Below are 24,284 nucleotides of genomic sequence, written 5' to 3' on the forward strand. Positions count from 1 at the left end.
AAGTAGGCCTGTGGGAACTCCTTAAGTCCAGATGGTTTCTTATGATGTTGTTCCGCTCAGAGTATATCATGGAGTTCTCCTTTGAGGTTGCTGCATTGTCCCTAAATCAGACTCTGTTTCAAGAAAACACCCCTCTGACCACATGATCGATTATATGACACCATCCCCAAGAATTGTTTCCCATCTTTGATGTGCCAATAAGTTATGGTGGGGTAAAGGTGATGGAAACACCTCCACCTAAGATAGGAATGGAATTCCTGTAACTAAGGATCCTTATCTGTTGGGCCATGAATCACCACAGGGGTCCTTTGGGAAGATGACACCTCTAGCCAGAACAGATACAGAGGGCATGCACAAAGAAACACATTAAATCAACCTCAGATTAAACAAGGAAACTAACTACCTCTGCTGGGTTACCCTTCCATGCATCCATTATGAGTTAATCATGACACCTCATATGCCTGGTATTTTCATTTATTTTGGCACTTACAGGGTTAAATATGAATGACGCGCATCGCTACTTCTAAACAAGATTTTTTTTAAATGTGGTATGCTGAAAGTTGCGCTCCAACAGCGGCCAGAAAAACTGCTCAATAAAAGTATATTTTTTTTAAAAGATGACATCCCAAAGTATTTTACTTGGGGCATTTTAACACTTTTTATTTAACCATTTTAGTGCCAGTCTGTCCGAAACATTGCAGTAAAAAATAATTTATTTTTTTTCATTTTTAAACTTTTTTAAAAATATTTTTTATCAGATTACTTGTAAGTGACAAGTTTAGGCCACTGACATTGATCAGGGAGACTGATCAATCATCAGTCACTTAAAATGTCACCGACAAGTGATTATTATTATTATACTTTATTTATAAAGCGCCAACAGATTCTGCAGCGCTGTACAAGGTAAAAATGTTTACAGATAGCGACAAGTACAAAATGACAAGCAATTGACATACACATACAAGAGGAATGGAGGGCCCTGTTTCTGCAGGAACTTACATTCTAGGTGGATAAGGGGTGAGAAACAGGAGGTGAGGACTGTGCGGTAGTGAATGATGTTAACGTAGGGGGAGTTTATGTCAGTGGTAGGCTTCCCTGAAGTGATCTATTAATAATTATGTATTTTTTATTAATAATTTGTGTTTTTTCATAAGTACCTGAGATGACCACTCTCTTTGTAGGACAGGGTCATCCAGGGGATGTCATAATGATCAGATCACTCCTATTGGTCAGGAGTGATCTGATCATCAGCCCACTTCGTACTCCAGCGATTACAGGGAGGAGTCTCTTTGATCACTCCTGTAGGAGTGATCAAAGTACTTGTGGGGGCTCTTTTTTGCTGTTGCTGGTCTGCTGAGGAGGGAGCAGGTCACAGTCCGTGACTGCCGCAGGCTTATCCACAGCCTGCTGAGAGACTACTCTCTCAAGGACAGTCTAGAGGCTGAAGACTAGCCCCATACTCCTCGGCCCCCTTTCCCCAGGTTATGTTCCACTAAAGTGCTTACCATATGTGCCATGTCTGGGAATGTAATTGTACACTGCTCCTACTGAGCTTTCCGTAAACTGAAGTTGTACTGTAACGTGTATTGCCCTGCGCTGCGTCGCAGTACTGCTTATCGACTATCTGTACCAATATTACTGTTGTATGTATTCCTGCTAAAACAGGTTGATGTCTGTTTTATCATAATCAGTTTTGTATAATAAACTTAAAAACAAAAAAGCAGTGCCCTGTACAAAATGGATCTTGGCGCGATCAGGCAGCGGGGGGATGTCCCCAATCAATCTCTTTCCCTGAAGCTGCTTGTGGGAGGGACCGAAGGCACAGGGTCAGGGTGGCTGTGCTGGTCTGCTCAGACACCTGGGTGGACAGCAGCAACAGTGCCCCCACGATTACGATTGTGGCGACATGGAGGCATTTTTTTGGGATGATGTACCTGGTACGTCCCGGTTAATCACATGTAGTAAAATGCCAGAAGCTAACTACTGGGCGGATATTTGGGGCAATATATCCTAACATTGCCACAGTGAAATGTTTCCGTATTGTGAATTATAATAAACGGGGGTATATGTGACACTACTGTACTTTTAATATATTAGTCCAATGGACTAATTTGCAGTTCTTATGCACCTAATGCTTATCTAAAACAAAAAGCGTCTGATGGCTTGACCACTGATATAACACTTGTCTCAGGACAGGTATATGAATATATTTTGGGTTTCATTTCTCATTTGCTCTAACAAGAGGTAAAACTGCAAAAAATAAACAAAATTAACTGAATGGTGAATTAAATGACTTTTTGTCCCCAAAAATACAGTTTCTGTAGGTAAACTAAACGAAAACATGGGTAATTGCAGATAAACAAGCAAATAGCAGAAAGGCTGAACGTGCCTTCGTCCTTAACGAGTTTCAGAAACTATTTCACGAAAAATGGCAAATCAGCAACCTAGAGCCCCACAATGTACCTTCGTTTTCAATTTAAACCACTATACTCCATTTTGGCCGAATTCAAAGTATAAACATGTCGGTGTTCAATATTTATAACATTCATTTTAGTATGCTCCTTGATAAACAACTAGTAATAGCGAAGTCAATCCAGTCAAAAACGCGGGAATGCCTTGAAACGCGATAACCACGGAATTATTACAAATAGCGAGCGCACCGTTTACGCTACACGCTGCCTAAAATGGCTGACACTCGTCATCTACCATAGAGAGGATAGAAGACTTGGTTGCTTAGGAACGTCGTTTTGCGTGACCTCAGAGATATGCGACCGTACGCACAGGCCCGTTGTGCTTTTCAGTCTCTAGCTCATGAATAGTCCACTTAAGATGGCGGCAGAACGCGTTTGTCAGTATCAGAGTTTTTCGGAGAGCGAGAAGCAGTGGAAGGCGAGGAGATCGTTCATTTTGAACAACTTGGAACATTTTCGAGAAGACAGCGAGATAGACAGACTACTAGCGTTATCGATGGTTTGGGCTAACCACGTCTTTATGGGTTGTCGGTATGTGGACCATACTCTATTATGATTTATTAAGACCGTTCCGTTGCCAACAATGTAAAGTGTTACGTTTTTGCTAGGTGATCGCTGATGCTCGATCTCGCAAGAATGTACTGTTGTAGAATTAAAGCTGCCAATATGATTTAAAAAAATGCAGATTAGCATTACTCTATTGTTCGTGATATTGAACCCTATATTGTTGTAAGTCATAAGCAATGAAGAAAGATGCGTGAGCAACGAATACATCTCCATACTCCCGACAGGTGTGGCTTTTTTTTTCTTCAATAAACTTTATTTTTATATTTAATTGGATTTCTGTGGATTCGTCATTTGGAGACGCGTTAGTTGCTCGCAATTCTTTCTTCGTCGCTGTGCTGCGTGGTTGGGAACGCCACTATTTTGCCCCCTGCATCCACGGTTCGAACCACCCTTGCGGGATTCTTGCTCGGGTGATGTGACCAACTGCGCTGTTTTTCTATGGAGTTAAAGTGATGACATCACAATCCCATTTGTATACATACCCCCAAAATCTGCCTGCCTTTTTTTTTTTTAGTTGATGTAAGATCTGGATGGATAGACGAGTTGGACGTCAATATGAATGTAAAATATTTGTCCGAATTGGAATTAAGTCTTGATTTCTCCTCCAGATATAGCCATGAACTCTTGGAAAAGGTTATTGGGATGGCAGAAGGGATTGAAGTAGAAGATGCTCCACAGTTTACCACTAGAGATGAAATAATGAAACAGGTAAGCAGTTAAAACGTACTGCCATGTCAAAGGGGGGGTTAAATATATATTTAACCCCCCCCTATAACTGTGGCTATTTTTTTGAAGAGGACATTCATGTTCAGATGGTCTAAGCATTATCCACAATAATAAATTTTACACCCACCTATGTAACATTACTTATTTTGTATAGCTTAAATGAAGGGGAAAAACACTTAAATGTAATATGCTTTCTGATATTGCACACTGGTCTTTTTAGCGTGTCTAATCTTGTACAGGTATTAACCATTTTTATCTTTTGATTTTAGCGGCATCGGTAATGAAGTACAAATGTAACCACATATCAGATGCACAAGAGACTGCAATGAAGCCATTCTTCTGGAGGCTTTTGTTTTTAAGTCTGTTGACCTGGCACACACTTGATCAACAAGTCAACAATTTTTTCATAATCCTGCATTAAAACATTGTTAGAATGTTCTTTATGTGCATATAACCACTGTTCTTTCAAATGCTCCTTTCTTACATTAAGAGATTTTACCGTTTTTCAGTGTATGCTTAAAATGTGTAATTTTATGTCACAATTAAATGTTATCTTCATTGGCTGAATATTGACTTGGTAAGTCCCGGCAAGGGAGATTGTTAAAGCACATCGTGCAGACGTGCCGGCAGCGGAGGTCGTTTACGCACATCGCCGCAGACGGTTAACGTCTACACGATACGCTTAGACAATCTCCCGTGCCAGCGGAACTGCCGGCACCGGAAGTTGTCAATGTGTATTGCGTAGGTGTCCCCTGCCGGCCCCGCAAGACACACGGGAGTCTTCTTTGGTAAGTCGTGGGGGGGGGGGGGGGCACATCTTGGGGGCAGCGTATCTCTCCCGGGGGGGGGGAGGCAGAGTGGCAGCAGATCTATTCTACGTGGTTTTTTTTAATAAGAATTTTTCCTTAGAAAAGCACCTAACTTTTAGGGTGCGGCCTATATCCGAGCCAATACGGTATATTTTCTCTTTCCTGCCCCACTTACTACTTCAAACGCAGAGTTAAGGTCTATCCTATAAATGTTATTGTACAAAACATTATGTATGGTTGTACACAAACTAGTCAAAAACCTCAGCTGCAGTCTCCTAGAATCCAGAGTGTTAAGCAATGGGAAATAAGGGTTCTTATCTAAACAATAGAATTCTACTTTTCAATTGTCCTGCCAGTATGTTTAAAAGAGCTGAAAAATGTATTGCGTGAATTGTCAAAAAAAAAAAAAAAAAAAAAACACCCTGAAATATATATTAGGTAAGGTTACAGTTTGTCTATTAACAAACACATACCTTTTTAAAAAGGGAAAAACCAATCTATTGGAAATATTAAAACCTTTTAAAATGGATTACAAATAGCGCTTTAAAGAAAAGGATCCCCATAAAGGACAGTTTTTTTTATAGCCAGTATATTATAGCATGCTAGCTTTGTTTCACACATTTTACGTTGAAGGTGCTGTATTCCCACCCCATTATCTATTCTTTCAGGCCATCTTGCACATAATTGACAAGGCTGTGATCTGCCTTTTATAGATAAGCTCAGTCTATACCCCAATGCTCTAGAACAGGGGTCCCTAACTACCTGCCCGCACAGCAGTGCCAGGCGGGTGTTTGTTTTTCATTTAGCCCTGCTGCGCACAAACAGCAGGGTGAGGGTCCAGATCGCCTTTAGCGCTGCAGGCGTCCTGGATCCTCCTCCCCGGCAGCAGTGCAACATACATTGGCTGCCCCCACTAGACACCAGGGATTCTGGGGGTGCATTGGTAAGTCGGGGGGGGGCCTAAGTCATATCAGGGGAGCAGAGTGGCACAGTTTTATGTGCTTTTTACAGAAGGAAAGACAACCAGAGAAGTTGCAAATATATTTCATTATATTTTAAATTTAATAGAAGTAAAATGCACAATAAATGTAATGCACTTGAATCAAACCCAAAACACCTCGCCCGCGGTCCATGGGAAAAATTTCCACAAAACCGGTCCCTGGTGCCAAAAAGGTTGGGGACCGCTGTTCTAGAACATTACCAAATAGAAGGTAAGAACATGAGTTTGGGTAAGCGGGACAACATCCACCAATACTTGTTAAAACAGTGTGTGCACCAGGCACTAAACTAGTAAAGAAGATTTTTATTGTTAATAGGTCTATCAACAGCATATGGCTAAGAGGAAAACAAAAGAAAAACTACATTTTCTAAGGAGACTTTGTATATGAATTCTGCTTTAAAGAGCTGCAATGTAAAGTTGCCTTAACAACCTCACATGTAAACGCTGCTTTACTTTGCAGTCTTCAAATCAAAAATGTAACGGCACTTGGCCAAACCGGAAAAGATTAGATATGAATCCATAGACTTCCGCCTTAAGCAATTTAGGTCTGTTTTTATATAATTATATATATAATTACACTAATGTTTCTCTATAGCTTAATTCATATCATATATATCATTACTTTTTGTTCTATAAATGTTTGATTAGGTGATCTTTTACAGCACCTCTAATTAACGAAATGCATGGAACAATGTACATAATTAAAGCAAGAATGCATTGTTGAGAAGTAAAACATGGGGTAGGGAATTAAACTAAAGACGGTAAACATTCTATTGTGATAATTTAACAGTTGAAACCTTCGAAAGCCAGGAGTCTCTACGCTTCAAGGGAAGAAAAAAAAAAAAAAAAAAAAAGAGATGGTAATCTATGAACCCAGGGCCACAGGTAAGAGGTACTCAAGATTACTCCCATTTAAAATTACTCCTATTTTATGAATAAGCACCAAGTGGGAAATGCATTGTGTGTCTGCCTCTACGTCTTATTTTTTATGATGCAAACTTTACGCAATTAGACGGTAGTAATAGAGTGTCTCTTCACAGAGTTTCTTGTATGCCATTTACCAGTTTGTTATAAAATATTTAAGAAAACTGCTGTTCTAAAAGAAAAAGGTCATAAGGCAGGGTTAAAAAAAAAACTATAGATTTACAAAATGTGTATATTATTCCATGAAAATGCCACATCAACATTAAACAAAAAAACCAAACAGTATATATTACAAATGCAGCAATAACTTATTTCAGAACATGCATAACATGCAATAAAAAGTACATTAGTAGAGATAAACAAGCTTTGAAATTTTCCAAACAGGGAAGCAAGTGAAAATCAGGAACTGGAAAATTCTGAAGTCTCCCAACAATTTTATACGGAGCTCCTTTAAACTCGTGGCACTTGCAGCAGTCTCCTTTTTGTCTTTTGCAGGGTTAGGCTGTATACAAAATAAATGGTCTATTAAGAATCATTCCAACTTTGCTCAACAATAGCAGATACCCTTTTCTCATATTCTCGTTTGTTTTCCTGATAAAGCTGAGCTGCTTGACTGTTAGCTGGGCTGTTTGGGTTTGGTTCATCTAGAAGCGACTGGAATGATAAGATAAAAGAAACAAAACTAACCATATTGTACATCTAATGTGAAACAAGCCATGCGAGGTACAAAATTACACATAGGTACCAATTGGTAATTTAACCTAAACTAAGTTAGAAACATTGACTGTCTTCATCTTTATTTCCATGATAGTTCAGCACTGATTATTTGGTGTGCAATCTCCCCCCCCCCCCTTTTCTTTTTTCAGGGATCTCCACACATGAAAACAATTAAAAATACAATGGGTCAAATTGTCCCTGTCCTTGTTTACTACCAAAAGAAAGGAATGATCACCCATACTGTGAATTTATTATGTTGATTGATATTTTCAATAGCAAATTATACTCTACTTCAAAGCCAATTTGCACAATAAAAGTGGAATCTTATGGCATGGGTGTTTGAAAAACAAGGCATGAGACAAAGCAAAATAGCTTTGTATACTTTAAAATCTTTTTTTTTCTTCATACAGCATTAAGTAATACGTTCTTAATCCTTTAAATCCCTGTAAAACTTTAATTTTACTTACCTAGAGCTTTAAACACAAATACTCACCTACGCATGATTATCCTGCACTCACCAGACTCTTCCATCACGTTCTGGAAGCCACTTGGAGCGTTGAACACTGCAGCGATGACATCAAACACAATGTAGTGTGCTACGCAATTGCGTACGGAGAGGACTTTTTTTTTGTGCAACACGGAGCCTCATGCTTCATGTTTCTGCTTAAATTGTAGCTAGTGTCCCATGCAATAGCCATGCAATGCTGAAAAGGCAGCAAATCACAGCCTTATTTTCAGCAATACATGGTTTCACGCAAGGGGCTACTGACATCATTGGAGGTCCGTGCTCAGACTGAGAGATGTTTTGCTGGCGTGCCACAAAGACTGAAGAAATGGCAGCCTGGGTACACAGAGGGAACCAATGACACATCTAGGTGTATTTTCACCTAACAGACTACTACGCTACCTAAGCACCCAACACTTGAAAACCTGTCTACAGAAGTGTACAAAAAAATAAAATAAAGACCTTGCTTGGAAGTCTTTTCCAAAAGACACTCACATACCTGAATAGAGGTTAATATTGATGAAACATCATAAGTTGGACTCCATCGATTCTGAAGAATATCTAAACATATGCTACCATCAGCATACACTGCAAGAAAGAAAAGCAAAGATTTGTTGAATACATAATAAAAACTAAACACCGAGTTATGCTTGGACCCTTAATTGGGTTTGGGATGACTTGTTAGTAAAGTGGTCCTGGTACATTGTTAACGTATGGTTGTACACAAACAAGTCAAAAGCTTCATATGAGGTCTCCTAGAATCCAGAGAGTTAGACCATGGGGAATAAAAGTAGAATTCTATTAACAGAAAGATGATCATTCTTCTTTGTGAACTGAAGAGTATGGCCCAACGTAACTACCAATAAGCCTCTTTACAAAAGTAATTATTTATACTTTACAGCAATACATGCTATGAAAAACTAGCTAATTGATTAAATGGCAGAGCTACAACTGTGTAAAACCAGAACAGAGGTGTTACTACCGCTTATGAAAAGATTAGAACATTAGCATTAGATAATTAAAAGACCTTTTCAACAGATTGAAAGGCTAAGTACATTTGTCTTACCGTTTGGATGGAACATTTTTGATACAAATCTAACAGTTGGAGGTTTATTTGGATACTCCTCAGAAAATTCTATAACAAGTTTAAATGTACCTATAACGAGAAATTATCAAGGTTATCCAGTTATGTAATTAAAACATAAGATTAATTGAAAAGCATAGTAATATTTCTAATGTTATAGAATACCTTACAATACACAAATACTTCTGCCAGCCTTGCATTATCCAATGAGCATCAGGGGCACATTATTCGCAATCAGGAATTGTACATTTTCCTTACTACTTAAAGTAGTGCAGAGCTCCCCAAAATCAAGCACAACAATGATGCGTTGGAACCCCAAAAAATCTGGGGGGGGGGCAGCATTTTCCCCCATCAGATCCCCACTTTATCCCCATCTCTCACACTAGGAGTCACACTCCTATCATACCCAGGTAGCCAGTACATGCTGGTACAGGGTGGCTGTAAGTGATGTGCAGACCCCATATTGCTGGCAGCATCAATACACAAGGGGGCAGCTAGCTAGGTTTCAGCATGTACTGGCTGACTTTGCATGATAGGCGTGTGATTGCTAACAGCAATCATAGTCCCATCATGCCTAGGTTCCAGCACTTACACATCCATACTATCACACACTCATTCGTTCATATACTCATTCATTCACAGATTTATTCCCTCAATCACACACTCATTCAAACACCCTCCCCACCCCCTTACCTGCACTGCAGCTCCTCGATGCCGCTCGCAGACTTCAGCAGGGGGCGCGGCCTCCCTCTGCGTTCTCTGGTACAGCACAGAGGAAGCAGGATGTGATGGGATGTCACGTGAACTCTGCTGGCTTCCGCTTCCTCTGTGCAGTACAGAAGACCCTCCCACAGGTAAGTAGCGGGGCTCGAGGTGCGGACCGCACTTGCGGCCTATTAGGGGGTTCCTACGGCCCTGGGGGGGATTTCTTCATTATCGGTCCCACCCGCATGAGTTACGGGGGGGGAATCTGTCCCCCCCGGTGCCTACGCCCATGGTGGAATTGCATCTTTATGGAGGTCTCTGAATTACTATTGCCCTGTACATAAAAATCATCCAACAGGAAACAGTTTGCGCAATGTCAGCTGCCAGAAATTTCAGATAATGTTTTAAAATGTGTAGAGCAGCTCAGTCAAAGGGTACAATTTTATGTAGAATGCAAATGGTCAGAATTTGTAGAATCAAGCACCATCATTAAATGGCCTCTTTTCTATAAACGTACACAAAATGACAGATACTTATTTGAGAAGTAAATGTCTTAAATTGCACACATCCTATTTTTTTTTTAAATTAAACTTGAGCTATGTTCATAAAGATATTACAGAATAAGTTTAACATTTATTAAAAGGGTAAAAAAGCTAAAATAAAATAAATAAAAACTTACCATCTTCAAACGGTGTCCCTTCTGGCCTGAAAGAGAAAAACAGAAGGTTGGGTGTAAGTTAACGTTTAATGTATTGCATAGCAAGTGAATAAAAAAAAAAAAAGTGAAATGTGTTATAGTATTACATTAAGTATCTCACCTCATTTGAGAGCAATGAGAGACAAAAAAAAGAAGTGATATTGTATGTAAAGAAGGAGTTAAACGTTAACCCTTGGACTGTGTTCTGAAGAGCTGCATTCAGGAGATCACACAAGGATTTTACTAACTATTTAAGTGCATGTTTGAAAATTACAAGATTACAAGAAAGGACACTGCATTTCACCTATACAGTACGTTACCAAAAGTATTGGTAGAACACGGATGTCTGGTATGCACCATCAAGAGAAGCCATTCGCCGCTGCTCATAATTTTACACTTTTGTTATTTCTCCTTTACACAAGGTGACCTCTCCAGAGATACAAGGCTATTTTAAAGGCAAAGTCCAGAGGAAAATAATAATGTTCTTACACACCATTTATTGTCCCCTAGTCCACGAGGCAGTAACAGCAGGAATATCTGTCCCCAGATCTAAAACAGAAGCCATACCCCCCACCTCCTGTACCTCCCATCTGTAGTACAAAGCCTGAGAAACAGGAAAATGCACAAAGAACGCCACTTTATTAAAAAGGGAGCAAAGAAAAGAGGCTGCCGCCACATCAACTAAGGGAAAACCTTTACCGCAACAAACTGTTTCCGTAGGGTCCTTGTGGCACCAACAACAAGGATGTAAATACTTGAACAACCCAAGGCAACTGCAAACTTTACAACCAAATGCAGTGTCTCTAGGTGCTTTCATATACAACTTGTAATGTTTGATGAATGTGTGCAGATTCACAGGATTTTTTTTTATTATTTTGTTTTTACAGGCCTTGGCATCCCAGGATGTAGCCATGGCTCCAGTAGAGTGTGATTTTAAATCGTGAGGTGGTTTGAAGGCAGGCTTGCTTGTATGGCAACCTAACTGTGGCAGTAAGCAACCCGACCATTGCAATCTTAGAAGCTTCATATCCCTTACATCTTTGGTCTTGGTAATATAAGTAGCGAGGCAATGCTTAACATTCAAGGGATTAGAACATTATTCCAGAGCTGTTGGATTTGGACAAGATTAAGGTAACAGTTTCCTGGTTAAACCTAACCGTATTGGAAACCTAAGCTCTCAAAAATATATTCATATAGAAAATAGCATAAGGCTCATATACAGTCAGTGCTTGTAATTTTCAGATTCTACGAGCAGATGAGATTGCCACCAAGAAAAGAGTATTACAAGTTAGTGTCCTTATATTGGTAGACGCCAATGTTTCCTCACGTAAAGCATTAAGGACAAGTTGCAAGTCCCACTGATCGTGTGTAATGGCACTCACCCCAAGAGCTGGCCAGTAGATTTTTTCTAAACCCAGCTGGGCTCTCCCATTGCTTGCCCTGGTGGCTGGTTTTATTTATTGCCGTCGGCAATAGGAGCCCTGCTTGCTGATCACATTTTGATTAACACAAACAGACCAGGAGACTGGAAAGAAATCGTTTCTCCCGTTACAAAAAAAAAAAAAATAATTAAAAAAAAAAAATGTATAAAAGATCCCCAAAGGGACTTCAAGCCATACAGCATTGGGGACAGTGTTAAAAATAAAAAAATATATTTTCTAAATAAAAGTCAAAAAAGTGCCCCGGTGCCCCTCGGCCATTCTATAAGAATATATTTACCAAATTGGTAAACAGTACTAGATTGTGCCAGGATAACAACTAGAATACATAAAAATGACTAATGTACAGAAATTATGCAAAAAAAACCCCAAAAAAACAAAAAAATGGCAGAAGACGTCCTTAAACAGCTCAGCTTACTAAGCAGCATATGCAAATATACAACAGTTTTTACAAACTTATTTTTTGCATTATCATTTATACACAAAGTTTCATTGGTCTTTAACCCCTTAAGGACCGGGCTCATTTTTCGTTTTGTACCCTGTGGGACCGAGGCTGTTTTGACACTTTTGTGGTGCTTGTGTTCAGCTGTAATTTTCTCCTCACCCATTTAGTGTACCCACATAAGTTATATATTGTTTTTTTCAGGACAAGATGGGCTTTCTTCAGATACCATTATTTTGATCGTATCATCTTATTTACTATAAAAAAAATAAAAAAAACATGGTGCAAAATTGAAAAAAAAAACACATTTTATGACTTTTATTTGAAAAATCTTTTACTCACCTAAAAAAGCAAGTAAAAAAACTAGCTAAATAGATTCTACTACTTGTCCTGAGTTTAGAAATACCCAATGTTTTTATGTTTTTTGTAAGTTATAGGGCAATAAGTACAAGCAGCGTTTTATGAGTTCCAAATCTTTTTTAACAAATCTGGTCAGTCTGCCTCCATCTCCTCTTTGGAACATCTTTGAAGCCGGTTAACTCAATTTAACCCATTCAAACCATATATTTTTGAAAACTAGACACCCCAGGGTATTCCAAATGCTGTTATTTTAACCCTTTCCATGCACCAATTATACAACTACACTTTGTCAAACTTTGCAATAGTAATTTTTTGTATTTTTTTTTTCCACACAAATTGTACTTTAGTTATAGATATACAGGTGCTGGTATATGTCACTGTCAAACAACACCCCAATATGTGTTCAGCAACATCTCCTGAGTACAGCGATACCCCACATGCATGGGTTTGTCAGATTGTTTGGCTGGTAAAAGGCTACTTTTGGGGCATGCGTAATTCAGGTGGTCATTTGGTCATTGTGCCTCCCTCTCCTCTTTGGAATATCTTTGAAGCCGGTTAACTCAATTTAACCCATTCAAACCATATATTTTTGAAAACTAGACACCCCAGGGTATTCCAAATGCTGTTATTTTAACCCTTTCCATGCACCAATTATAGAACTACACTTTGTCAAACTTTGTAATTTTTTTTATTTTTTTTTCACACAAATTGTACTTTAGTTATAGATATACAGGTCCTGGTATATGCCACTGTCAAACAACACGCCAATGTGTGTTCAGGAACATCTCCTGAGTGCAGTGATACCCGACATGCATGGGTTTGTCGGGTTGTTTCAGATTTAAAATGCCACATTTGGGAAGTGCGCTTTTTTTCTCCATTTTGGTCAGTCTGTACCTATGCCCTATCTTTGAGCTAGGCCACTCCAATTTACCCCATCAGCCATTTTTTTTTATATATTAGACACCCCTTGGGTATTTGAAGTGCTTTTATTTTAACTCTTTGTTGAGATTTTTGAGAAATTTTAGCACTTGCTCAAAATAATAAACTTTATTTTTTTATTTTATTTTATTTTTTTAATACTTTTTTTATATTTTTTTTACACATTTTGCTGGTACTGGATGGTTCATCTAGTGACATCACTGCATAATTATTTTTAAATGTTAGCACATTTTTTGTAAAAAATTTTTTCCATTTTTTATTTATTTTTTTTGAATATTTTACTAATCACATAGTGATTAGAAAGCTGGGCTCCATTGACTTGCATGGTTGAATGCAGTACCTGTATTCAACCAGCAAGTGGAGCCAGTTCTCTAGAGGGTCTGGAGACCCTCTAGCGAACTTTTTTGTCTTTATTGTTTTATTTCCCGGGCCGCCGCCATCTTGCTTGATGGCGAAGATCACCGGCAGCGGCGGCTGTGACCGCTCTCCGGAGCGGTCACAGCCCACCCAGAGGTAAGTGTTTGGTGTCGCTGGATGCCTCCTGATCGAGGCATTCCAGCGACACCATTTAAGTTTAGGAGGCGATCGTTGATCGCCTCCTAAACGCTTTTAAAACGGGCGTCCGCCGCCATACAATGTATGGCGGCTGTTGACGCCCCGGGGAGGGGCCAGACATGGCCCCCGATGCCGATCTCGGCCTTGCTGAATGCCTCGACATCGAGGCATTGCAGCAAGGCCGTTTAAGCGAAGAAAGTGATCCTTGATCACTTTCTAAGCTTATTTAATTTTTTGACGGTTCAGGACCGTCAAAGGTCATTTAGTGACCTTCTTGTTATGACGGTCCTGAACCGGCAAAGGTCGCGAAGGGGTTAAGAGAGAGGAAGTGATGCATAAACACAAAACATAAAATGTTATGACACTAGATGGTGTTCAATTACATTTCTATTCAAAAACATAGGTCTAGACATTAATACAGTAAAGTCATTTAAGCAAGCATGGGATAGGCATAAGGCCAAGCTAGATATAGGATAAGGGCAGGTACCAAAGGAAAATACTCAGAGGTTGGGCAGACTGGATGGGCCTACTGGTTCTTATCTGCCATCACTTTCTATGTTTCTATGTTATTTCTACATGAAAGCTCAGTACACGTTCTTAGTTGGTACAGAGTGGAGCAGAGAACAATTCTTCTGTAAAATTCTGGTTAAAGAGATATATATATATATATATATATGTATGTGTGTGTGTATTTTTGTAATTTTCAAATACAACTCACCCAAATATAACTGCATTCCAGACCATGATATTGTTCTCAGATGGTGCTCCACTGACTCCAACTGGGGGATCTTCTTGCAATCTGTTAAACAGAAGCCGTTTAATATCCACATTCCTTCAGAATGAAAACACTGAACTTGGTCCCACAGAAAAATAGATCCATCATCAATCTGCACTTTGACATTTATTTAGAGCAATCTGAATCGACATAAGCCCTGATGCAGGATGATACGCATCAGTACGTTCTGGGATTTTTTTTTTTAACCAATATATATATTATATATATATATATATAACATACATGCCTGTGGATATCCAAACGCTTTTCTGTTGGGGGGCTGCCAACCTAAGACACTATCTCCCTTGACAAGCTTTCATTCTTGGAGTGTAAACATTAAAGGGACAGTCTAATGTCCAGGCACCCTTACTTTGTGTGTACTGTGATTTCATTGGAAGAATGAATTTTAAATGGGATCATTACTGTCCCACTGGGCATTAAGCTGGGGTTGGGAAAAGGAGAAAAAGCATTCTGCAGAATCCCCCATGCATTTGAAAAACAGACCACACACCTGTGATATGGATTAAAGTGCATTTTATGGCTAAAGTGTCCCATTAAAAGGTGAGGGACTGATGACAAAAAAGGGAGAAAGCTTATCAGTGACAAAATCAAGCACTACCGCACCTGTCTATAATCATGGATTTGTGTATTGAACTAGCGGCTTAGCATAGCTGCCGTTTCCATGGTAACAAGGAACTTCTGCTTGTGTCTCTGTCCCTGTCTTTCTGCTATCAAGGCAACATTTCACTAACACAAATACTGCTCAAGTAATTAAAGGTGCTAACCCAAGGCATTTCATAATATTATAAAGTACTGCTTTATTGTAAAGGAGAGAAAGAGAAAAAAATCTTTTTTTATGCTTATCCACAATGCTTTCTATCACCTAAAACTGAATTTAAAGTTATAGCAATACTAAAAGCTTCTCTGTTTGTCCCTCCACTAAAACCATTCTACAATACCTTCCACTTCTTTAGATTAACTAGCAGATTCACATAATTACTACAAAAAAATAAAATAAATTATATATATATATATATATATATATATATATATTTTTTATTTTTTTTTACTCTGTTCACTAGACCTCTGCTCTCTTACGTTTTAACTCTTGTTTAAGAGTGGCTAGAAACGTAACATCAGAAATGGTTGGGTAGACTAAAGTAGGGCTGAAACAACTAATCGATAAAATCGATAATAATCGATTTTATCCTTATATAATCCGACCTCAAACAGAGATCCGATTAGAACACTAGAATTCAGATCCCCCGCAGGGGACCTGGATTCCCCTCACTTTCGGCCGGTCTCTCACTTCCGTCTCTCTCCCCCCTCCCATACACCCCTGACTCCTCCCCCCCCCTCCCATACATCACTCTGCCTCTCTCCCGACTCCCTGGTATTTTGTGAGCCTCCGTTGCTGACAGGCACTTTCACTCCAGCTTCATAGAAGCCTCAACGTAAGTGAAGGTGAGTAACGGAGGCTGTCTGTGCGATGCAGACCCCCACCGGCTGACAGAGAATCGAGGTCTCCTGCAGAGGATCATCCTCTCTGTCAGCTGGTGGGGGTCTGCATCGCACAGACAGCCTCCGTTACTGCACTTCACTTACATTGGAGCTTCATAGAAGCCTCAGCGTAAGTGCCTGTCGGCAACGGAGGTTCACAAAATACCAGGGAGAGAGATAGAGTGGTGTATGGGAGGGGGAGGAGTCAGGGGTGTATGGGAGCCACCCCCCATAAACCACTCTGGCTCCTCCCCCTCCCATACGCCACTCTGCCTCTCTACCTGGCTCCCTCGTGTCTTGTGAACCTCCGTTGCTGACAGGAGGCAGAGTGGAGTATGGGGGGGGGGAGGAGGCAGAGTGGAGTATGGGAGGGGGGGGGAGGCAGAGTCGTGTATGGGAGAGTTATAGTGGTACATGGGGGGTATAATGAATTTCAGAGCGGCATATCTGGGGGAGGCAGAGTGTGAATCAGGGAGAATTTCAGGGTGGTGCAGGGCATTTATGGGGAGCGGAGTGGCATATCAGGGTGCACAGTGGCATATAGGGAGGTATAAGGCATAAATGGGGGCATAAGACATATCTGGGGGTAAAAGGTATATCAGGGGGCTCAGTTGCATATCACTGGCATATAAGGAGTATAAGGCATATCAGGGGCACAGTGGAATCTGGCATATAAGAGGTATAAGGCATATATGGGGCAGAGTGGCAAGCTGGGGGTCAGATGTGCATAACTGGGGGCAGTTTGGTAAATAAAAAAATATAAACAAGGCTTTTTTCTCAGTTTTTATTAAATATGAAAAATAGTTTACATATGAATTAATATTTACTAATAACTTTGCACACCGTGTTTGGGTTCTTGTAGCTTTTATTATGTCAGTAAAATAAGAAGGTGAATAGCGAGAGGCCATTGCAATAAAGAGATTTAAGTGTAAATTGTACATTTTTTATTACATTATTTTAAATTAAAAAAAAAATTGCATTTTTGTATCCGATTAATCGAAAAAATAATCTGCCAACTAATCGATTATTAAAATAATCGTTAGTTGCAGCCCTAGACTAAAGCAAAGTAAGTGACAGGATAGACTTCCCAGGATATACGATTTCAGCAAGATATTACAGGCAGGTGTGAGTTTATTTAATAAGTACATATGACAGCAACATATTTAACCCCTTAATGACAATTGCCGGTCCTGGCACGGCACGGAAAAGCATGTGCTTTACGACAATTGACGTGCCAGGACCGGCACGTCTTTAAACGGGTGCAGAAAGCGATCTACTATCGCTTTCTGCACCCAAAAAGCGTTGCTGAATGCCTCGACCTCGAGGCATTCAGCAACGCCGCGATCGGCACGAAGGGGCCATCTCTGGCCCCTCCACGGGGCGTCAACATCCGCCATACTTTGTATGGCGGCGGACGCCCGTTTTAAAAGCGTTTAGGAGGCGATCGACGATCGCCTCCTAAACTTAAATGGTGTCGCTGGAATGCCTCGATCAGGAGGCATCCAGCGACACCAAACACTAACCTTTTGATGGGCTGTGACCGCTCCGGAGAGCGGTCACAGCCGCAGCTGCCGGCAATCTTCGCCATCAAGGAAGATGGCCGCCGTCCTGTAACAGGAACCACAAATTTTAAAAGTTCGCTAGATAGTCCAGACCATCTAGAGAACTTTGGCTCCACTTGCAGGTTGAATACAGGTACTGCATTCACCATGCAAGTCAATGGAGCCCAGCTTTCTAATCACAGTGTGATTAGTAAAAATAAATTAAAAAATAAAATAAAATTAATAATAATTAGAAAAAAATAGTAAAAAAACAGTAAAATGTAAAAATCATTTCCCACTGATGTCACTATCAGGGGAACCTCCAAGTTGAAAAAAAATGTTAAATTTTTTAAAAAAAAAAATAAAAAAAATATATATATATAAAAAATATATTTTTGTGAGCAAGTCCTAAAATTAGCATATTAGCTTAAAACAATTCTCGCATGGAAAGAGTTAAAATACTGGCATATTAAATGCCCGTGGGGTGTCTACTTTTAAAAAATGTATGATTTGATGGGGTAAATTGAATGGGCCAGGTTCAACAACGTCCCAATTAACACGGGGGGAAGGATGGCCACACATCTAATTTCCAATTAGAAAAATGCACACGTACCAAATGTGGCCTTTTAGTTCCCCCAAAAAATGACACACCCATGCATGTGGGGTATCACTGCACTCAGGAGATGTTGCTGAACACATTATGGGGTGTCGTGTGACAGCGGCATATACCAGGAGCTGTAAATTCATACATAAAGTAGGTGTGTGTGGGAAAAATACACACACAAAAATATTACTGCAAACTTTGAAAAAATGCTGGTGGTAAAATATGTGCATGCAAAGAGTTAAAATACCAGCATTTAAAATACCCTGTGGTGTCTAGTTTTGAAAAATATATGGTTTTGTTGGGCACACTGAAATGGCCTGGCTCAAAGATGTACCAAATAGGGCATGGGCAGTGGATCCCAAATGCCAAAGTTCAACATTGAAAAAAGCGCATGCCCCAAATGTGGCCCTTTTGCCCCAAAACAGCCAGGCAAAATCATTCATGTGAGGTATCGCTGTACTCAGGAGATGTTGCTGAACACATATTGGGGTGTTTTGTGATAGTGACATATACGAGAACATTTTAATTCATACCTGAATTAAAATGTGTGTGGAAAACCAAATGCAAAAAAATGACTACCACAAAGTTTGACAAAGACTGGTGGTAGATATGGTGCATGGAAAGAGTTAAAATACTAGCATTTGAAATACCCTGGGGTGTCTAGTTTTCAAAAATATATGGGTTTATTGGGCACACTGAAATGGCCCGGCTCAAAGATGTACCAAATAGGGCATGGGCAGTGGATCCCCAAATGCCAAAGTTCAACATTGAAAAATGCGCATGCCCCAAATGTGGCCCTTTTGCCCCCAAACAGCCAGGCAAAATCATTCATGTGGGGTATCGCTGCGCTCAGGAGATGTTGCTGAACACATATTGGGGTGTTTTGTGATAGTGACATAAACTAGAACATTTTAATTCATACCTGAAGTAAAATGTGTATGACAAAACAAATGCAAAAAAATGACTACCATAAAGTTTGACAAAGACTGGTGGTAGATATGGTGCATGGAAAGAGTTAAAATACTAGCATTTGGAATACCCTGGGCTGTCTAGTTTTCAAAAATATATGACTTGATGGGGTAAATTGCATTGGCCGGGTTCAAAGATACCCGAAATGGCACATGGGGGGAAGAATTACCAGATTTGGAAAAAATGGCTTTGAAATAGCAAAACGCTACCTGTACTTATTGCCCCATAATGGGTAGAAAAAAGCAAAAAAACATAAAAACATTGGGTATTTCTAAACTCAGGACAAATAGTAGAATCTATTTAGCAGGTTTTTTCATTACCTTTTATAGATGAGTAAAAGATTTTTCAACTAAAAGTTAGAAACAGTCATTTTTTTCTAAATTTTTCACCATATTTTATAATTTTTTTAATAGTAAATAATATGATACAATCAAAACAATGTCATCTAAAGAAAGCCCTTCTTGTCCTGAAAAAAACAATATCTAATGTGTGTGGGTTCAGTAAACGGGAAAGAAGAAAATTACAGCTAAACACAAGCAGCGCAGAAATGTTAAAAAGGCCATTGTCACAAAGGGTACAAAAAGTAAAATCAGCCTTTGTCTCGAAGGGGTTAAACACTCATAACGTAGAAGGAAAAACCTTGAGTGGAACAGCAACTTTAACCGGCTTCTCCTTCCTGACTGCATGTTTATTGTAAGCAGGAGGACACTGTGTGCATATGGTTTATCCATTCCTAGTGCTATTCTCCATTGCGAGTTGGTTCATTAATAAAACTGGTAGTGTTGGACCATAACATTGCATGGAGGCATGACAGATTATTTTTTAAAAAGGAGTTTTCTTTGGGGCACCAATCCGCAGCTCTGTACAGTGGGTAACCAACAGATAAATGCCCATCACGTAATTTCGATTTACAGAAGAAAAAAGTGACAAGGGCCCCTAATCACAGCGCTACAAAATTTGGCGACGCTATATAAAACAACAATAATAATAATAATCAGCATGGGCCAAGAAGATATGCATTGCGTTTCTCGTAAAATTACACAAGCAGACTCTGGGGACATTTCCATTTATTTCTTGAACATTGTGTTTGACAGCCTACAGCGTAAAGCTACGTTACATCACATAAATCTTCTGCTTTTTTGGAGGTACTAAAAGTTGCTATGGCCCTGTAGCTTGTGATATCCATATAGCCAAACATACAATGCAACATAAGGTAGTGTTGGTCAACATTAAGTAAAGAAGCCCTAGTCTGGTAGGGTAACAAACAAAAACAGAGGTATTTATTTCATCATTCTTGGAGTGCCCGTTCGTTTGGAATGACACATCCAATATAAGCGTAGCATTGACATAGATGCGCGCTGACACGCAGAACTCTATTTCACAAAAAGAACATTAAAGCCAAGTTAAAATTGGCAAATTCACAGAATTCTTCTATGTCCCAATTGTTTTATTTACGTAAAAACATATAGCCAGGCAAATAACTCCATAACTTTATGGGCGAATAATATGCACACGAAGCATTAACACGTTTCTATAACAGCGTACATAATCAATGATAATATTCATAAACTATAGCACAAAAAAAAAAAAAACCCCAAAAAATCCAACGTCTCTTGCCTTTTTAACAGTAGCCTTTGCAGAAGTATGGAAGGTTGTGTAATTCAATAGAAGTGACCCGACCAAGGCCAGTCTCGAATACCACTGGCCAGGTGATTTCGTTCCAGACATCTGGGAAACTTCTAGGAACTTTCTAGTACCCCTGGCCTCAATGTTAGACATCAACCCATAAACCATGCTTTTTTCTATACTTTTTACACAATCAATCAAGAAAATTGCATTGAACTCCATGTTTTAGATTTCTAAAAATGACACAAACACAGACAGACAGACAGACACAACCTGTCATCGTCTTCATTACAGAATGACAGAAAGTATCAGGTATTAACAGGTCACAGGCACTCTTAAGGTAACACATGGATTTAAGTGTTTATCGTCCAGCCACTAGTTCAAGGGTACCACCCGTTTTACTCATACAGGGGCTCATCCAGAAGTCCTCCTAAGGAGGAGACATGCATATGGAATACTCTGTATTTATTACTAACCTCTTAAAGTCCCTCATGAGCCTCCTCCTAGCCGGAGTAGACATGGCCCTGTTTAACAAGCAGACGGAAGGAGAAGCGAGGGACGGTGGTTTTAAGAGGCCCAACCGCCTGAACTGGCACCGGAGACCTGGTACAAACAAACCTCGATGACGTTTCACAACACCCAAAAAGGGCAGGACAGAATGTTCCACCAGACTGTACCACTACTTGCAAAATGGGGGTTTCAAGTTACATATCTATAGATAGGCCTGGGAAGCCCGCCACGATTATTTATGTATGACTATTTACATTGAGCTATATGGGTTATTGGGCAGGTGGGCCAAGTCCGAAAAATGTTTTAGCGCTAAAACCAAATATGGAGTGTACGTTGTTGATGGCCCAACCCCTCGAAGCATGCAAGATACCGAGAGCGAAAAGTGAAGGGTAAACGTTGCGTCAGGTCACGTGCTTTGTAGATTGCGTGTCTTTCGCGGGGAGTGCTGGTGTTGGGGTAATTGTAAATCTGAAAACAAAATAAACGTGCAGACTGTAGTTGAGTATATGTGACAGGCTTTCAGTGCTCGTAAACTCTGGGTTTACCAAACGTTAAGGAAATACGGGACAGCTAAAAGTAATTCCCAAAACGGATTTAAAACGAAAATATTCTCTCTTAACCCATTCAGGACCTGTTTGGGGGGTTTTCCCCACCATGTTTGCTCTAGATGACCACAGCAGTCTTTATTCAACTCTAATTGCCTATTAACTCATTTAGTGCACCCTCACAAATCGTATATTGTTTTTTTTTCCAGACAAGTATGGCTTTATTCTGAAAAAAAAAAATATATATATATATATATATGAAAAATATCTTAATAATGTGGGGTAAATTAAGAAAAAAAGGCAATTTTTTGAATGGTTTCACCTAAAAAAATAATTAAACATAACCAGTGCAAGTAGGAAAGAAAATGTATTTAGGTATTTGTTTTGTTTTTGGAAATGTGTCATGCGTATACCTGGGAACTTAGGAGCTCCTTGTGGGATGTGGCCAGGCCTGCCCACTGATGTCATCGGGACCGCCTGCTGACATCAGTGGGCGGTTCCATGATGTCGGTGGGAGTTCCTGCTGATGTTAAAGGGAAAACGGGCAGTGAGCAGGGCGTGTCAAGACCCTGTTCCGTGACCCAGAGGTCTTTCCTGGTCATACCCGGAGAGTTCCTAAGTGTGCTCATGTGCCTGGTATTTTCATCTATTGTGGCACTTACTCAATATGGATGACATGCATCACTGTTTCAGAAATGTGATATGCTGGAAGTTGGGCCCCAATAGCGACCAGAAAAAGAAAAACTGCCAAACAAAAGTATATATATATTTTTTTTTAAAGTTGACATGTCAAAGTATTTTTTTTTTGTTTATAACAAACCCATTCTATACAAACACCGAATTTCATTACATTTATTTCCCTGGGTATGTGAAATTACTGACCCAACTTGTGATTTGTATTTAGGAAAAACCCCAGAGTACAGGAGTAGGGAGCTGGGTTTTTTTGACAAAATATGAACGATCACGTTAACATTTTCATACTGTTTTTTTGAGAAACAGTAGAGATTCCCTTTTTCAATCTAACCCCCACAAAACTATATTTTCAAAATCTAGACAGCACAGTAAATCTGATTAGGGGAATATTAGTCTGTCCCATGCAGCTGATACCAATATATATATATATTTCACATCCATTTTGCAGTCTTTTTTTTTTCTGAGTGGATACCTGAAAGAACAAAAAAAAAGTCGGTGTATTTAGCAACACCCCTCAGTACAGCAATACCCCACATGCATGAGTATGTCATGTTTCTCAAATGTTCTGGGGTCAAAGATGGAGCATGCTCATTTCAGTTTTCAATTTTGACAGATTACTTTACTGGGCCCATGTCTCATTTGAGGCATAGTAGGTTTCAAGGACACCCTACTTACATTTCTAGGTAGTCCACTGTAACCACAAATCTAATGAGAACACAACACTTCGAGGCTTTTGTTCTACCTTTTCACGTGCCAGGTGTACTTTGGTAAAGGTGCTTCACATTGGGTTACCAGGAATAAAATAGATAAACACAAACCCTGGGTTTGGGGCAATTGTTTTTATAGTTTTTGTTAGTAGATAGTGATAGGTACAGTTATGGTTTAGTGTTAGTGATAAAGCTGATGATCAGACTAGGTTACTGGCTATGGATTGAGAGACTGATCAGTATTTGGTGACCTAAAGGGTCATTAATCAATGGTCACATGGCATTTTATTAGGTTCAAAATATTTAAAAATATATTGTAAAAACATATCGCCATCTGATCACTTCTGACAATTTATGTCACTGACAAGTGATTTTTGTATGTGTGGGGTTTTTTTAACCTCTTTCGCTCTATAGGGCAGGGTCATAATGATCAGATCGGCCCGGAGTGATAATATCAGCAGCTCACTTTTGACTGTGCTTTAGTACCCACATTAGGGTTGCCACCTGGCCGGTATTTCACCGGCACAGCTGGTATTTAGAGCATCCCATTAGAGTGCCCCCCCTCCTGCCACTCTGTCTTCAGTGGAGCGATACGTGTCGCAACGGCATGATTGGCGGAGGCTGAGCGCTGGAGTGAAGTGATGTTTAATTTCATGACGTCACTTCCCCCAGAGTTCTGGAGTCTGGCAGCATCCGCAGACCGGACGGCCTGTGCAAGCTCGCAGCCTGTGGACTTGGAGGAAAAGGCCTTATGTCCCTACTCCTGCCTGCAATGATAAAAGTAAACTAAGGTAGGTGCACATTATGTTTATGTGACAGGAAATATATGGGGAGAAGGCAGGTGCACATTATGTTTCTGTGATGTCACGCATAT

The 24,284-nt window shown here is 39.8% G+C and overlaps 1 protein-coding gene across 1 annotated transcript; it reads right to left on the bottom strand.

Moving 5' to 3' along the window:
- Positions 1–7,022: 7,022 nt before the first annotated feature.
- LOC149297860 (ubiquitin-conjugating enzyme E2 B-like) lies at positions 7,023–21,475 on the bottom strand. The gene is made up of 6 exons (XM_089488042.1): positions 21,432–21,475; positions 14,659–14,739; positions 10,188–10,213; positions 8,786–8,875; positions 8,219–8,307; positions 7,023–7,151 (listed from the first exon to the last, which is right to left on the bottom strand). The coding sequence occupies exons 1-6, from the start codon at positions 21,473–21,475 to the stop codon at positions 7,023–7,025; spliced, it is 459 nt and encodes a 152-aa protein (XP_089344168.1).
- Between the last annotated feature and the right edge of the window lie 2,809 nt (positions 21,476–24,284).

This window comes from Sceloporus occidentalis, unplaced genomic scaffold (assembly GCF_023333645.1).
Source record: "Sceloporus occidentalis isolate IW3139 unplaced genomic scaffold, rSceOcc1.0.p SCAF_36, whole genome shotgun sequence".
Lineage (NCBI taxonomy): Eukaryota > Metazoa > Chordata > Lepidosauria > Squamata > Phrynosomatidae > Sceloporus > Sceloporus occidentalis.

Coding starts and splice junctions, on each gene's coding strand:
- LOC149297860 (XM_089488042.1), bottom strand. CDS start 21,475: ATGTCTACTCCGGCTAGGAGGAGGCTCATGAGGGACTTTAAGAG. Junction 14,740..21,431: donor CTCATGAGGGACTTTAAGAG/GTTAGTAATAAA, acceptor TCTGTTTAACAG/ATTGCAAGAAGATCCCCCAG. Junction 10,214..14,658: donor TGGAATGCAGTTATATTTGG/GTGAGTTGTATT, acceptor TTTCTCTTTCAG/GCCAGAAGGGACACCGTTTG.